This window comes from Talpa occidentalis, unplaced genomic scaffold (assembly GCF_014898055.3).
Source record: "Talpa occidentalis isolate TD23 unplaced genomic scaffold, MPIMG_talOcc4v2.1 talOcc4.6, whole genome shotgun sequence".
NCBI lineage: Eukaryota > Metazoa > Chordata > Mammalia > Eulipotyphla > Talpidae > Talpa > Talpa occidentalis.
The window spans coordinates 54083828-54100612 of record NW_023604972.1 but is presented as its reverse complement, the minus strand read 5'-3'; the positions used below and the strand labels follow the sequence as shown (position 1 = coordinate 54100612).

The 16785-nt window shown below is 39.4% G+C and overlaps 1 protein-coding gene and 2 pseudogenes across 1 annotated transcript in view; 2 read left to right on the top strand and 1 right to left on the bottom strand.

The window, feature by feature from the left end:
• Positions 1-1342, top strand: part of HSD17B11 (hydroxysteroid 17-beta dehydrogenase 11) — a 65319-nt gene extending 63977 nt beyond the window's left edge. The window contains exon 6 of the mRNA XM_037530030.2: positions 1332-1342. Within this exon, the coding sequence (XP_037385927.1) occupies positions 1332-1342 (11 nt within the window). The remainder of the gene's footprint in view (positions 1-1331) is intronic.
• Positions 1343-8558: 7216 nt separating this feature from the next.
• On the top strand, positions 8559-9622 carry LOC119260352 (DNA repair protein RAD51 homolog 1-like; annotated as a pseudogene).
• Positions 9623-11050: 1428 nt separating this feature from the next.
• On the bottom strand, positions 11051-12783 carry LOC119260531 (elongation factor 1-alpha 1-like; annotated as a pseudogene).
• Between the last annotated feature and the right edge of the window lie 4002 nt (positions 12784-16785).

The following is a 16785-nucleotide window of genomic DNA, read 5'->3' as shown; positions in this document are numbered from 1 at the left end:
CTTCAAAATTCGTAGGCTCTGTTTCACATCCAAGAGCCCGGCAATGGTCCTGCTGGCACCATCACCCTCCCCGCATGGCCAATGCTGCCTAGTTCTTTGGGCCTTTAGTGGCCGAAAAGAAGATAGGCAATTTAGTGAGCGAATGCAACTATTAACATGAAGGTTTCTTTGGGAGGATGGTTAAAAGCCTGTACATGCTGTCTCCTTGTTCTTGTCTTTCTCTGAGCTACATCTTTCCTGCCCCTTTGCTTATTCCTCCATCTTCCTCCCACTACTTCCCCTCAAAGACAAGGAGGAAGTCAATCTTGTTAACAAACTGACTGTCTTATGTCTGTCCCCCTTACATTCATTCTTGCTCTCTTCCAGTCATCTGCCTACTAGAATCTTAGCATGCTTGACACCCTACTGTCCTTTTGAAGCTTTCTTCAGAATTCCAGTCCACATTAGCCCTCCTCAATTGTAGTCCTGAATTAGCAATGGTAATATTTCTTAATAATTGTTTCAAGATAGTCATCTCAACCTGTTTAGATGAGCTAAACAATAAGCTCATCTATGGCAGTAACTGTTTAAAAAGTACTTTCATTTACCTTTTTATAGAATGCATATTACATGTTCAGTGAATACTGAAGGACGGATTTTGGTGGTGTTTCTTTGTGAGCTCTTAGTATCAGCATTAATTGACAGTTTCAACAGTTTCAAACAGTTTTATTTGCAGATTTTCAGTGTTAGATCTTCACTCATTTAAGATTTTATTTATATAAAAGGAAGGAAAGAGTGGTGTGTTCTCGTGCTTTCTTTATATTTGCATACAATTTGAAATATGAGTATTAAAATTCATGCACAAAAAAGAGAGTGAATGAATATGAAGAAAGAAAGGAAGAAGAGAGAAAAATTAAATGCAGGCCTCCCTGGTGGCGCAAGGGGTTAAGACATAACCTATGAAGCTATCAGCAGCCACTGTAGCATGTGTTCGCTCTCCAGCCAGGGAGCTACCCACACGGCACAACAGACCTCTCCTGACTCATCTGCTGCTCCCCTCAGCAGTGTATTTCAGTCAATCAGCCTATTCTCTTCCCCACTCTGTCTCTGGTGAATCCTCTCACCCCCACACCTCTGGCCTGTACCCCAGTTCTTGTATACATAATAAATAAATCTTTAAAAAGAAATAAAGAAAAAAGAAAAGAAAATGCAAATTGGATAGCTTGCAGGGTGTTTGAACTGATAACAAAGAAAACCTCTGGTGTCAATAATTATTTTTAAGCAAAGTTTGTTTACCATTCACTAACAAAGTATGTTATTTCAGGAGTATAGCTTTACACATCAATCAACAGTTTTAAATTAGAAAGTTTTTTTTTCCTTATACACATTTCTTCCTGAACGTGCCTTGGCAGCTATAAATCATGTACAGAATATTCAGTTTGAAGCAGTTATTGGCCACAAAACAAAAATGAAATGAATTAATGAGCTCCAGTCGGAGATACATGTACCTTAATTATATGGATCTAAGTTTAGAGTTAATGCTTCAAAACTTTATTTCACATTTTTCAATGTTATTAATATTGAAAACATTGGTTTGGCATTAGCAGCAGCCAAACAAGACTAATTACTTGTTTTTCTGCTTCTCAAGAATACTAATGTAATTTTAATAGTCACGTCCATTTTTCATTCCGTGCTTCTTAAAAGCTTCTAAGCTTACATAAATATATTTAAAAGGTCATTTTTCTTTAATATAGTCTATTTCTTTCCATCAAAGGTGAACAAAGCTACCTTTGGGGAATAAATGCAAAGAGAACTTACTTTCACAAGGAAGATTTAAGACTGCTTTCAAAAGTAGCCTACTAGGGATTATGCTCAGTGAAATAAGCCAGATGGAAAAAGAAAAATATCAGATGGTTTCATTCATTTATAGGAGGAATATAGGGGAACCCAGTAAGGGATCAGAAAAAAATAATAACAATAATAAATAAACAAAATTAATAGGCAACTATAAATCAGAGACACTTTGCTAGAGAGAGGCAGCAAAACAGGGAAGGGAAGAGCACAAGGGACTATGGTGATGGTGCACAAGTGAATTGGTGGTGGGAATTTTACCGGGACTACACCTGAGAGGAGAAAGCAAATATTGTACAAAAATGAGCAATGATGTAAAATACATATAAATAATTTTTTTTTTAAGTATCCTTCTACTCTGTAGCCAGACTACAGAATATCAACAAATACACAGTGTGAGTTAACAACTTGAGATCAAAGTTTAAGTAGGAAAGCTTCACTCCAGAGGGCAGGCAGCGTACTTTTATCAACTTCAACACATGGAAGCTTTCTCTAACCGCTCTCTTTGTCATCAGCTTCTAACAGGGCTGTGGTATTTTGGATTTTCTCATCTATCTTTTGTGTAGCCCTTATTTCACCAACAGTGGCCCCCACATGCTTTCACCCCTTTTCATAATCTCTTAAAATACTAATGCATTGCAAAAAAGTAAATCTTAAATTGAAGTGTGTCTGAGATTTTACCTACATGATAACCTCTGTCTTTGAAGTTTATGCTTTCACTAATCATTGGGCCCAGGGCTGTTTAGTTTTGAACTCCAAAAATGAAAACTAGCACAGAAAAAGGAACCAGGCTGGCTACCTAGTACTGGTCAAAAAAATATAAGACAGAAAGGGAGAAGAGTGTTGTTTTTGTTTGTTTGTTTGTTTGTTTATAGAGGCATGCTTTATTTATTTATTTGTTTGTTTATACATGCACTGGGTACAGTCAGAAGCACGGGAGGGTGAGAGAATTCACCAGAGCCAGAGCGGGGAGCAGAGCAGGCAGAAGGACCGAAGTACACTGCTGAGGGGAGCAGCGGGCGGCAGGAGAGGTCTGCGCGCCATGTGGGACCCTCCTCCGGTGGCCGGGGATCAGCCGGGGATCGAACCGGCGCTGCGGAGGCTGCGGGCAGCTTCGCAACCCAGCGTTCAACCGCTGCACCACCGAGGAGGCTCTGTTTTTTCTCAATAGAAAGAAAAACCCGACTCCCTCTCCATCAAGACTAATCTTGTTTTGTGTGTTTTTCATGGATAATATAGACTACATTTATATCAGCTATCAATCCTGTTTTTACTTAAAACTACTAATAAAAACAATTTCTTAAGAACATATGGTAAATATGTTATGTCTTTAAAAATAGCTTCCTGTAGTTATAAAATAAAAAGGTTTCATTTCTAATTTCGGAGTCTCTGTGAATCTCCTTCGAGAGGTAAGGACCTAGATGCTAATGCTAGATCTTACAGATACTCAGGAGGCTCTGGAGTCCTCTGGGGTTTTTTTTGACTGTAGGAATGTTGGTATTTCAACTGAAACATGAATGGCACCACACATATTACTATTGTTTTGAGATTTTTTTTATCCTACTTACTTGGCAATAATTTGTGTTCATGATACTCTTTTAATTCCTTGCCTTAAAACTAAAAGCTATAATGAAAATTTAAAATGTTTTCTTTTAATAGCTTCGTTAAAAATTTTGAAAAAGAGGGCCTCCCCAGTGGTGCAGCAGTTAAGCGCTGGGTTGCAAAGCTGCCTGCAGCCTCTTCAACGCCGGTTCCCCGGTTTGATCCCCAGCCACCGGGCAAGGGTCCCACTTGGCCGCAAACCTCTCCTGCAGTGCTTGCTGCTCCCCTCAGCAGTGTACTTCATCAGTCTATCTGCTCTGCTCTGCTCTCTGCTCTGGCTCTGGTGAATTCTCTCACCCTCCCATGCTTCTGACTGTACCCAGTGCTTGTATAAATAAATAAAAAAATAAAATAAAATAAATTTTTGAAAAAGAAATGTGTAATGTAAAAATATAAGCCTACCCCCCATCTACCAAGTCCTCAGAGATCAAGCTTTTAATATAAAATCTTCCAATATTTTTAATGCAAATGTAAGCACATATATGACAAATACGTTATATTCTTGTATTGCATAAAGAAGATTATAACATGCATTATATTTTGTAACTTGTTCTTTTAACTTACAAACTTACCAGTCTTTTCTTTTAGTATGTAGAGTTTAACCTCATCCTTTTTCATGGGTACACAGTACTGAATGGTACTATATTTAACTATGCCTTCATGATAAACATTTAGGATATTTACAGTTTTTCTCAGCTTATTTATTTACTTAAAAAATACTTCTTGTCATTAACAGTTATAGGCCTAGGAAAGGCATCAGTGACTAAGGCACACTCCATGCTTTACTAGAGCTTGCATTCTAGTATGTGGTACAAACAATAAAAAGATAATAAATATTATGAGTGTTTTAAATTCTAAAGTCAGGGAAGAACTCGCTGAGAGAGGAACATTTTGTCATAAAAAAGTGTGGAGGGAAGGCACAGCCCATGCAAATATATAGAGAAAAGGACAGTGCAAATTTTTTGATGAAGAATCAAATTTCTCCAAAGAACTGTATGAGGGTTACTGAGGCCAGAGTGGAGGATTGAGTGGCCAGGGTTGTAGATACTACACTAAGAGAAGTAAGAAGTTTTTATTTTGGGGGAGTGGCCTCCCTGGTGGCACAAGGAGTTAAGTCATAGCACTATGAAGCTATCTGCAGCCACTGCAGCATGAGTTTGATCCCCGACCAGGGAGGTAACCCACAGGGCACAGAAAAACTCTCCTGTCTTGCCCGCTGCTCTCCTCAGCAGTGTATTTCAGTCAATCTGTCTGTTCTGTTCCCCATTCTGTCTCTGGTGAATCCTCTCACCCCCCTGCATCTCTGGCCTGCACCCCAGCTCTTGTATGTATAAATAAATAAATCTTTAAAAAAAAAGTTTTCATTTTTCTCTAGTGAGAGAATTCTAAGTAAATTAAGTTGAAGAGCGACCTTATCCAATTTATGTTTTAAAAAGACTCCTCTTGTTGTAGACATCATATAGTCCAATCTTGCTTTTATCTTTTTTTAATTCACTTTGCCCATCTCTGCCCTTTAATTGGAAAATTTAGTTCACTTATATTTGATGTAATTATAGACAAGATAAGATGAGCACAATGTTTTCTATATATTATACATCTCTTTCTCCCTGAAAGTCTTCTATTACTGTCTTTTGTGTTTAATTGATTTTGGACAATACTCTTTTAATTCCCTTCCTTTTTCTGCATATACTTTAGTTATTTTTTTTAAAGGTTTCATTTATTTTGCATAGAAGAACCGGGGTATAGGCCAGAGGTGCAGGGGGTGAGAGGATTCACCAGAGACAGAGTGGGGAGCAGAACAGGCAGATTTACTGAAATACACTGCAAAGGGGAGCAGCCAGAGAGATAGGAGAGGTCTTCTGTGCCGTGTGGGTTAGCTCCCTGGCTGGGGATCGAACCCAACATAGTGGTGATAGTGCTGAGACTTAACCCCTAGTCCACCAGGGAGGCCCCTGCTTGAGTTATTCTGTTAGTGTTCTCTCTGGAGTTTATAAAACCAAGACATCTTCAATTTATAATAACCAAGTTTGAATTAATATAAACTCATCTTCAATAGTATGCACTCTTTTCCTTCCTACTTTATATTGTTATTCTCACAGATTACATCTTTATGCATTGTGTGCTCATTAACACAGATTTATGATTGTTGTTTGTCTTTAACAAACATTTGTCCTTAAAATCACATAGGGAAAAAAAGAGGAGTTGCAGAGCAATAAAACTGGCTTTTACATTTAAGAAAAGACTCTTCTGTCTTACAGTAAAGTGGCAAGTGAGAAAACAGATCAGTTCAAAGCTATTTTAATAGTATAGATGATAGGTGATGGTGACCCAATTAGATATCTATAGAAGTGTTATAAACATTTGGATAAATTATATATTTTTTAAATCAGAACAAGCAGAGCTTCCTGATAGACTGAAAATGGGGTAATGGAGAAAGAAGTTAAGGGTAAGTTCTGGTTTTGTCCTAAGCAACTAAAAAACGGAGTTGCTATTTACTGAGTTGAGGAAAGACAAAGAGTAAGTGGGTTTTGAAAGGGCAGTGTTTGGGAATCAGATGGGGGAATTCAAGAGTGTGATTCTGATATGTTAATTTGAGATGCCTATTAGACAAGCAAGTAGAAATGCAACAAACATGTTTTCACATATATATATTTGAAATTTTGTGCAAATATTTTATAAAAGCACTTAATGTAGTTAGACTGGGTCAAAGGATAAAATCATTAAAATTTTAAGAAAAGATCCAAAAATTTTTGTCATCCAAAAAATATTTATTATTATTTATACTCTGATGGAGGATGTTCATATTGCTCTCAGTTTATTCTTTGTGGGCAAAATGAAAATATTTTTGTAAAAATTTATTTATTTATGCATACAAGAGCTGGGGTACAGGCCAGAGATGAGGGGTGGGGGTGTGTGAGAGGATTCACCAGAGACAGAGTGGGAAGCAGAACAGGCAGCTCAACTGAAATACACTGCTGAGGGGAACAGCATGCTAGACAGGAGAGGTCTGCTGTGCCATGTGGTTAGCTCCCTGGTTGGGGATCGAACTCATGCTGCTGCAGTGGCTGCGGATAGCTCCATAGGTTGCATCTTAACCCCTTGTGCCACCAGGGAGGCCCCAAAATGAAAATATGTCTTATTTCCTTGACACATGAAAAAGAAAGGAATATTTTTCCCCTCGTAATTTTCCCTTACTAATCCCATTTGTGAGGGCAGGTCTTCATGACCTGCCTTAATCAATTTCCCAAAGGACCTACTTCCAAACACCATCACATTGAAGTATAGTTTTCAAGATAAGAATTTCGGAAGGACACAAACATTCAGTCTGTAGCAGAAATCTTTTATAGTAACAGCAATCACAGTCAAATTTCTTCTAATCTGTCACCATGGGCACACCTTTGTTCACATGGACACATTTCATGAGGGGCAGGCATGCAGCCAGGTTACCAGAGCGGCTCACCACACACGCTGGGGTGTCTGGGCCCCTCCAATAATGCCATCACTGCCTCCACACCATCCTCTTGTCTAGGGTTGAGACAAAGGCTGATGGAGTCCCACCCATTACACATTCGCAAGACAGTGACCTATATGTCACACTCCAGATGCTTCACTATAGTGTTCTCAGGGTCTTCTGAGGTGATTGATTTTCCATATTTATTTTATTAATTGCATCTTCAGCCACAATGATGATATTGAGGTGAGAACCATGGGTCCTTATCTCAGTGAGCCAGTAACAGAGATTTTCCACCCAGTTACCATCTGGAGGGCATTCAGGAATAAAAATCCAGTTGAGTCCACAGGAAAAAGTGGCGACAAGGGCCAAACAGTCACAGTGCCAGCCCAGCACTTCTAAAACAAATGTGCTCTGGTGACTTTCAGCAGTGGTAGTGTTGGCATCTATTACCTCTATGATGCAGTGAGTACCAATTGTCATGTTAAGAAATGTATATAGGGCCTCCCCGGTGGCGCAGTGGTAGAGTGCTGGGTTGCAAAGCTGCCCACGGCCTCTGCGGCGCTGGTTCGATCCCCGGCTGCTCCCCGGCCAGCCACCGGAGGAGGGTCCCACATGGTGCGCAGACCTCTCCTGCCGCCGGCTGCTCCCCTCAGCAGTGTACTTCGGTCCTTCTGACTGCTCTGCTCCCCGCTCTGGCTCTGGTGAATTCTCTCACCCTCCCGCGCTTCTGACTGTACCCAGTGCATGTATAAACAAAACAAAACAAACAAACAAACAAACAAATAAATAAATAAAAAGAAATGTATATACCATCCTAGTTAAAAATAAAAGGGCTATCCTCTTGGTCAATCTATATCTCACCAGGAAATGCCGGGAGCTTCCTGCCCAAAGACCCAGCTGCATTTTCGATGTATAAAGAAGACTCAGGTGGTAACAACTAAGTATAGATCCAACAATTTTTTTTCAGATTCAACAATTTCTAAATCTTTGATTTTTAAAAATAAGAACCAAATTTTTTTCTGCAATAGGGCAAACTAAACATGAAATTTAGAGCTATGTAAAAATACAGGAAAAATAGCACTTGGCTTCATTTTAATTTAATGCAATTAGCATAAAGAAAAATATTCAAATTAAATGCACTTACATGACCTTCATAATAATTGGAAATAATTTTTTATGAATTTCTTCTTCATGCTTTATTCCTGTGTGTTTGCATAAGCTTATCATAGACTTCCTATGTTCGATAAACTCATATTAATATCTGACCATTTGTTATGCAATTTATATAATCTTTGAGTCTGATAGTAAAAACTACAGTGGCTATTGATTTCAAAGTCATTTTTATCCAGCAAGCAAACATAAATCTTATCTTAAACTCCTAAGCTATAGCGAGGGTTCGGCGTGATTTCTGAAAGTCACACGACAAGTACACGCTGAGACCTGGTCCTGAGGTGAGCTGAGACCTTACCTCCCATCCTCTAGACACATGAATAGGGGTTGAAATTCCTTCAAGTTCTATGCAGAAAGCCTGAGTAAGGGAGTAGAAGTAGGGCACCAGAAAGGAGGTCTGGGGCTCAGCCACATGTGGGTGCACACTGGGCCAGCTAAAGGAAGCCAGAGCATGCTATTAGCAGAGGAAGCAGTCCTGTCGGCCACTATGAAACACTGAGTAATGGCTATGCAGGTGCAGCTTGAAGCAAATGCAAGATACTTCAGCAGAAGAAGAAAGCTTTGGAACCACCCTGGTGGAACAGGGGTTAAAGACAGCACTATCAAGCTACTGCCAGCCACTACAGCACAAATTCAATCCCAAGTCAGCCAAGAAGCAACCCACATGGCTCAGCAGGCCTCTCCTGTCTTGCCTGCTCCTCCCCTCAGCAGTGTATTTCAGTAGATCTGGTTGTTCTGCTCCCCACTCTCTCTGGTGAATCCTCTAACAGATTTGACCACAACTTATTTCACAAACAGTATAATATATCATAAATGTCAATGATGTGAAGAAATTGGAAGATGCCAAACTTCATACTATTGAGAGTGTTGCTTATACACCAAAGAAGGGGCTAATAAACATTAAAAGGATAGGTGAGGTCCAAGCTGATAAAATTCTGAGGCAACTGAATTAGTAACAATGGGCTTCACCGCTGCAACTGAATCCACCAAAGGCGACTGAAATCATGTAGATTACCTCTTGTTCCAAAGAACTTGACAAGCTACTTCAAAGAGAAATTGAGCCTTGATCTATCAAAGAAATGTTTGTTCAGTTCCAAAAGGGCAAGAGCCAGATCTGCCATACATTATAACATACCAACTTCCCATCAATGGAGTTGGAGGTGAAGGAAAGGCTATGCACATTGACACTGAGGGTCCCATTAGGCAAGAATCACTGCTAGCAGTGACAGAGATATGGCCTCTCTGGTAGTGACATCCTGAATAATGTAGCATATACCAGAGGGTTCAACACAGACACCAGAGCCAGCTTCTTTACCAAGCACCAGCCATCATGGAAGAGTCCAGGTATGTACTGCTAACAGAATAGACTATTACAGTTAAGGTGCGCTCTCTGCCGGGCAGATGCATTTGGCCAGGTTTCTGCAGACACTTCTGCAGCTAGCAGATGGGTTTGGTGTTGCAGTGGTAATTACCAACCAGACAGTACAGCAAGTAGATTCTGGAGCAACCATGCTTGCTGCAGATCCTAACAAATCTATTGGAGGAAATATCACTGTTTGTGATTGAACAACAAAGGCTGTACCAGAGGAAAGGAAAGGAGCAACCAGAATCTTCAATATCTGTAATTCTCTTTGTCTTCTTGAAATAGATGCTGTGTTTGCCACCATTACAATGGAGTGAGAGATGAAAAGACTAAATCATTCTGGGTTTTCCTGTGATAAACCTAATTCTGCAGCCTAATGTATAGGACTACTCTTAGGGTGTCTTCACAAGCCTCCTCCTGTTGTGACTGCCAGGAAAAGGCTTCCAGGAAAACAGCTGTTGTATCGGCATTTCTGATGGTTTAAATAGGAGATAGGCCTGTAGTTACAATCAGATCCAAAATGTTTATTCTCTCTAAAGTGTACTATTTTTTATGTGAATCCTTTGGTGTTTGAATGAGGTTGTAGAACACATTTCAGGTAGTGCCTTGGGGTGACTCAGGACTAACAACTGTCTTAACTGACAAGAGAACTATAACTGGGGAGACCTGATTCTTTTCTCACTAAATAAGATTGGGGGAGAATTCCTGAGCTGTATGGCAAGGAATTCCCTCACAACTTCTTTTTTCCTGTGGGTAAAACTTCCTGCCAATCAGGACCAGGTCTTTAAGTCTGTATACCTGAATGGCCTCATGTTTTTAGTTAGTTTAGTTAAGGAATGGCTTTCTTCACCATTCACTTGCTTGGTTTTGTGGGGTTTTTTTTTCATCTTTTTACTGCTAAAACATTGTTAAAATGGCCACCTTCTTTTTCCTCCCCCAAACTGGACCTCACAGAATATTGCATGCATTTATGACATATATCCTGGCTTATATTCTAATTATCATTCCCAGGAGACTGGGAACTAGTTCCTTAGGTACAGGTACCATTTGTTTTTCATCTCTTTATTCTCTGGAAGTCTGGCGCAAAGTAGAGTCTCGACACAAGTTTGTTGAATTGAAACATAATAAAGGGGGGTTTTGTATTAAATTTTCATTGCATGGTCCATTCTTCAAAACAATTGAATTTTCTAAGTTCTTCTGGCATGAGATTTAAGTTTTCTACCTCAAAGAAGAGATCATCTAAAGGATGGGAAAGAAAAGGTATTCATCCTTTTTCCCAACATAATGCAGCTGGTTATAACAAGAGATAAAATCTACCTCAAAACAAGTCCATATTTGCTTATGGAAACCAATTTTTTTCTCATTAAACTTTGTTTTAATGGGTCTCAAAATTCTGTGACTGGTTTTTGGTCAAGTTGTTTCCATTAAAAAATACTGGTTTTAAAAACTATTAAAACTATCACATAAAAGAAACCAAAATGTCCCCCCCAAAAATCCGCCTTTCATTCTGAAGTTTTTATGATACATTGTTATCATCAACCTATCTTTTATTATTAAAGTTAAATGGCCAATTGAGATAAAGAGATCTGAGATCATTCTTCCACCACTGATTAAGGTATTGGGGATAATATTCATTTAGCCTGCTGAGCTTTCTGGGCAGGCTTGATGACCTTGTCAGTTCAGCTGCCTTCTAGTCCACTGCTTTGATGACGCCCATGGCAACTCTCTGTCTCATGTCATGAACAGCAAAAGAGTTCAGAAGGGGATAGTCAGAGAAGCTCTCAACACACACAGGCTTGCTAGGAACCATAGCAGCTATAGCAGCATCACCAGATTTCAAGAAATTGGGGCTATCTTCCAGCTTTTTCCCAGAATGATGACCGATCTTCTCTCTTTCACCTCAGCAAAACTGCAAGCCATGTGAGCTCTGTGAAAACCCAACATAGGTGAGTATCCAACACTGATTTTGCCAGAATGGTTCAGAATAATCAACTAAGCTGTAAAGCAAGCAGCTTTCATTAGTGGATTGTTTTTGTTGTTTTTTTTTTTTTCATTGGTGGATTGTTTTTGCTATCACCAGTCACGTTGCCACAATGAACATCTTTGAAAGACACGTTCTTGACATGAAAGCCCACATTGTCCCCAGGAAGAGCGTCACTCAATGTTTCATGGTGCATTTCCACAGACTTTACCTCAGTTGTAACACTGACTGGAGCAAACGTGACCACTATATCAAGTTTAAGGACACCAATCTCAACTCGGCCCACAGATACAGTCCAGACACCACGAATTTTGTAGATGTCCTGGAGGGGCAGGCTTGTCATTTGGGTGATCTGTCAGCAGGATGCAATCCAAAGCTTCAAACAGCATGGCCCCACTGGCATTGCCATCCTTATAAGTGACTTTCCATCTCTTGAACTAAGGTATTTTAGCACTTGGCTCCCACATGTTATCACCATTCCAACAAGAAACAGGCACAAAAGCTACTGTGTCAGGTTGTAGTCAGTTTTCTTTTTTTAAAGATTTATTTATTTATGCATACAAGAACTGGGGTACAGGCCAGAGGTGTGGGGGGTGAGAATTGGGGTACAGGCCAGGGTGCGAGGGTAGGGGGAATGAGAGGATTCACCAGAGACAGAGTGGGGAGCAGAACAGGTAGACTGACTGAAATACACTGCTGAGGGGAGCAGCAGAGCAAGGCAGGAGAGGTCTGCTGCGCCATGTCGGTAACTCCCTGGCTGGCTGGGGATCAAACTTGTGCTGCAGAAGCTGCAGATAGCTTCACAATGCTGTGCTTAACCCCTTGTGCCACCAGGGAGGTCCCTGTAGCTAATTTTCTTAATGTAAGTGCTGACTTTCTTAACGATATCCTCGTACCTCTTCTGGCTATAAAGTGGATCAATGGAATCCATTTTATTAATTCCAACAATTAGTTTTTTATACCTAATGTGTCAGCCAGAAGGGTATGCTAACAGGTCGGCCCATTTTTGGACACACAGGCTTCAAATTCACCAACACCAGCAACAATTGGGACAGCACAGTCAGCCTGAGATGAACTTTCAATCATGTATTTGATAAAGGTTCTGTGTGCTAGGGCATTGGTAAAAGTCATAATACTTATTTGTCTCAAATTTCCACAGGGAGATATAGATGGTGATACCACACTCACATTCACCTTTCCGTTTACCCAAGACCCAGGCATACTTGAAAGAGTCCTCTCCATCTCAGCAGCCTCCTTAAATATCTCAATGGTTCTTGAGTCAATTCTACAACATTTGTAGATCAGATGACCAGTAGAGGTAGACTTGCCTTAATTGACATGTCCAATGACGAAAATGTTGGTAGGAGTCCTTTCCTATCCCATGTTGGCTTTATTTATTTATTTATGGCAAAAACATCATTGTTTTACATACACACATGAATTTTATTTTTTTATTAAAAATGGTCATTTTACAGAAAGCAAAATGAGTGTACACATTGAAAGGACTACTTAGGGCCTCCCCTGGTGGCGCAGGGGGTTGAGCGCTGTGCTGTGAAGCTGTCCGTAGCCTCTGCAGCATCAGTTTGATCCCGGTGGCTGCGATGGTTCCACATGGCGTGGCAGACCTCTCCTGTCTTGCCTGCTGCTCCCCTCAGCAGTGTATTTCAGTCAGTCTGCCTGTTCTGTTCCCTGCTTTGTCTATGGTGAATCCTCTCACCCTCCCGCACATCTGGCCTATACCCCAGTTCTTGAATAAATGAATAAACAAATAAACAAAGAAATAAATAAATGTTTAAAAAAAAAAGACTACTAATATGTACAAGCTCCAGATAGATTGCTACCAATAGTGAACGGGAAAATTATGGTAAGTGCAACATCATGAAATTGCAGACTACTAGGGAGAGAAATGATCCTGAAAATTTGCAGAAAGAAAAAAAGTCACATTTAAAAGTTTAGAGAGGCCTCCCCGGTGGCGCAGCGGTTGAGCGCTGAGTTGCGAAGCTGCCCGCGGCCTCTGTGACGCCGGTTTGATCCCCGGCTGCTCCCCGGCCACCAGAGGAGGGTCCCACATGGCGCGCAGACCTCTCCTGCCGCCCGCTGCTCCCCTCAGCAGTGTACTTCGGTCCTTCTGCCTGCTCTGCTCCCCGCTCTGGCTCTGGTGAATTCTCTCACCCTCCCGCGCTTCTGACTGTACCCAGTGCATGTATAAACAAAACAAACAAATAAATAAATAAAACATGCCTCTAAAAAAAAAAAAAATAAAAAAATAAAAGTTTAGAGAGACTATGGCATCAAACTTCTCAATAGCAACATTGAGAAACTAAAAGAGGAGGGGGCAATATCTATAAAATTGTGGAGAGATACAATTTTAAAACCAGAGTTCTATATCCCAGAAAGTTACAAAGAAATATAAGAGTAGAGGGAGACATTCTTCAGAGATGCAAGCTAGCAACTGTAAATGTAAAAAGAAATGGAGGTTTATCACCCTCCTCTGTAGACTTTCTCAGGAAGTAACTAAGGATACTTTTCAACAAAATGAGGTGGTAAACCAAGACAATACCTGTTGTCAGGAAGGAAAGTAGGGAAACACAGGAGAGTTGAAGTTACAGCAGGCCTGGAGAATGACAAATCTACATTGCAGCAGGATGAAGAGAGGTTCCAGGAGGTCGAGCTCAGCAGTATGCCATAGCTGGAACTTATGCAGGAGTACCCTAGAGACAACTTGCCCAGGCTTATAAGAGCTGACTGTGTGCTTTTCTTCCCAACTTGGCATTCAGTGACATTACACTGGTTAATTGAAATCTGCTGTACTGGTGGTATTTATGAAACTGATTAGAGAAAAAGTTAAAAATCAAGGTAAGATCATACAGTCCCCCCAATCAGGAGAGCTAGTTGTTAAACATTTACCTGCTCATTCCTGAATTTAGCAGATATGCTGTAAAATTTGACTATATGGAAATTTATGTTAAGAAATATTTCACAAAGCTATTAGAGATTGTAAAGAATTTTGGCATTACATTCAAAGAAAACTAATCAAGTTGGAGAAAATAAGACAATTATAATTTCTAGGAAAAATAAAAAGTGCACAATAAATACCATCACAGCACGTTATCTGTCTCACCTATGAGCAAATTTTACAGTCATAACAACAAAAGCACTGAATATGGATTTAATCAAAATTGGAGTATAATTACATTTGAGGGGAGATAAAAAGAGAAATGGGGTTTTATAAGAGAGTTAAAATCTTCACCAGTCATATTGAAAGTGGTGGCACACAGGAGACTGCTCTGTCTCAGGATTCAATTGCAGAGAATATATCTGCTCAATAGGTCCAGTGGCTGCAATTTGAAATCCATTAGCACATTTATGCAAAGGTGATACTTCCCACGGGTTTCTCATAGACAATGACTAAAAGACAAAGGGAAAGACAAAAGGAAAGTAAGATAGCTTGTTGCTAGGAGAGAGGGACTTGCTCAGTAAGTAGATCATTGACTATAGATTCCTTAGAAATGCTCTATAAGGCCTCCCTCATGGCGCAAGGGCTTAAGATACAACCTATGAAGCTATCCACAGCCTCTGCAGCAGGAATTCGATCCCCGGCCAGGAAGCTACCCACATGGCACAGCAGTCCTCTCTTGGCTCGCCTGCTGCTCTTCTCAGCAGTGTACTTCACAGTCAGTTCATCTGTTCTGTTCCGCACTCTGTCTCAGGTGAAGTCTCTCACCCTTCACACCTCTGGCCTTCACCCCAGCTCCTGTATGCACAAATAAATAAATCTTTAAAAAAAATGCTCTATAGCCAAAGGTGATTCCATCCTTCCTTCCCTGCCTTCTGACTTAGACTTGCAAGCAATCTGAGAGTATTCCCAGTCCTATCTCCAGGCCCCTCTCCATTTTTACTCACAGGTTTTATTCCCCCAATAAAGTTTCTGTCTTTGTGCTTCTTGGAGTGTCTGGACTAACATATAAGTTAAATAATATCTAAAACTGATTGATTAAAAGAAAATTGTATGTACCTCTTTTTTCTTAAAATAAGCATGTAGATATAGAAAAATATTTGAAAGAAAAAAGGTGGAAAGGGGCACACATTTTAAAAGTCTTCAGTACTACTCCACTTTTTAATTTATGTATCTATTCTGTATGTATAAATAAATTGTTTTTAAAATGAAAAGATCACTACCATAGACCTTTTTTATTAGGTTATTGAAGGAAACCAAAGTTTTATCAAAACTTTCTCATCTGTACTTCTACCAATGACTCCTTTCATTTTCTTCATGGATATCCGTGGTGACGGACTGATTCATTGCAGACAGTGCCTCCTGGAGGGAAGAAAATGATCTGTCATTTAAGCATCCACTTAGGAATTGAAACACTATTGACAATTCCTATAAGTTGTTTCTATATTTGCTACTTATGGAAGGATAGTTTTCAGAGATGTTATTTCCCTTCCTACCCTCCCCATTTCAGGTATACAAGTTATTCATATGTTCTTAGTACGACTTTGCCTTGGGGATTTTTGCAAATGACCTTAAAAGTGGTACAAATCCCCAAAACTATCACTAGAACTTTTTAACAAAATCTAGTAATGTGGTTTTTCAAACTTATAAAAATATTTAATATGCTAAGACAGATTACTGAAATGTTATATTTTATTATTAAAAAATAATAACACCATTCACTATCTTCATGTAGAGTATTTGCCCATGCTGTCTGCAATTCTTTATGAAAAAACTACCTAACCTAATCCTAAATCCTTTAAATTTTTCAACTAAAATATAGTGGGATATTCTACTTAAACTGATACATTGAAACATAAACATACCACCAATTCCTCTCATAATTCTGCCAAAATGGCAAGGAAGGAAACTTTAAAAGTTATAAAATTACAAACTTTTGCCACAATAGAGAAAAGCATACAGGAAAAAGATGGCTAGGTGCTAATAGCAGAACTAGAGTGGGAAATCAAAAAGAAGCAAGCCAATCTTGGCACCAAACTTTTCAGGAAATTAAAGTAAAACAAGCAAACAATGATATCCCTAAAGACTGAAGATACCATATAAGATAGAAGATATCCTTAAAACAAAGAAAATATACAACTATAAAAAGAACAGTTAGAAAAAAAAGGAGAAATCTTTGAAGTTAAACATACTATTACAAATATTAGAAATGCAATAAATGACTTAGAAGATAGTCAGGGAATTTTTACAGAAATGAAAATAAAGAGGAAAAGATTTAAAATAAAAGGAGATAAAGAAAAAAAATGAGAAGAGTTGTTCTAGAGAGCAGAAGAGAGGAAATTTACAAAGGACTATAGTGAAAAAATTCCCCCATTCAGTGAATTTATTTATTCATTTTTTAGTGACTACCTGCTATGTGCTAAGTGATG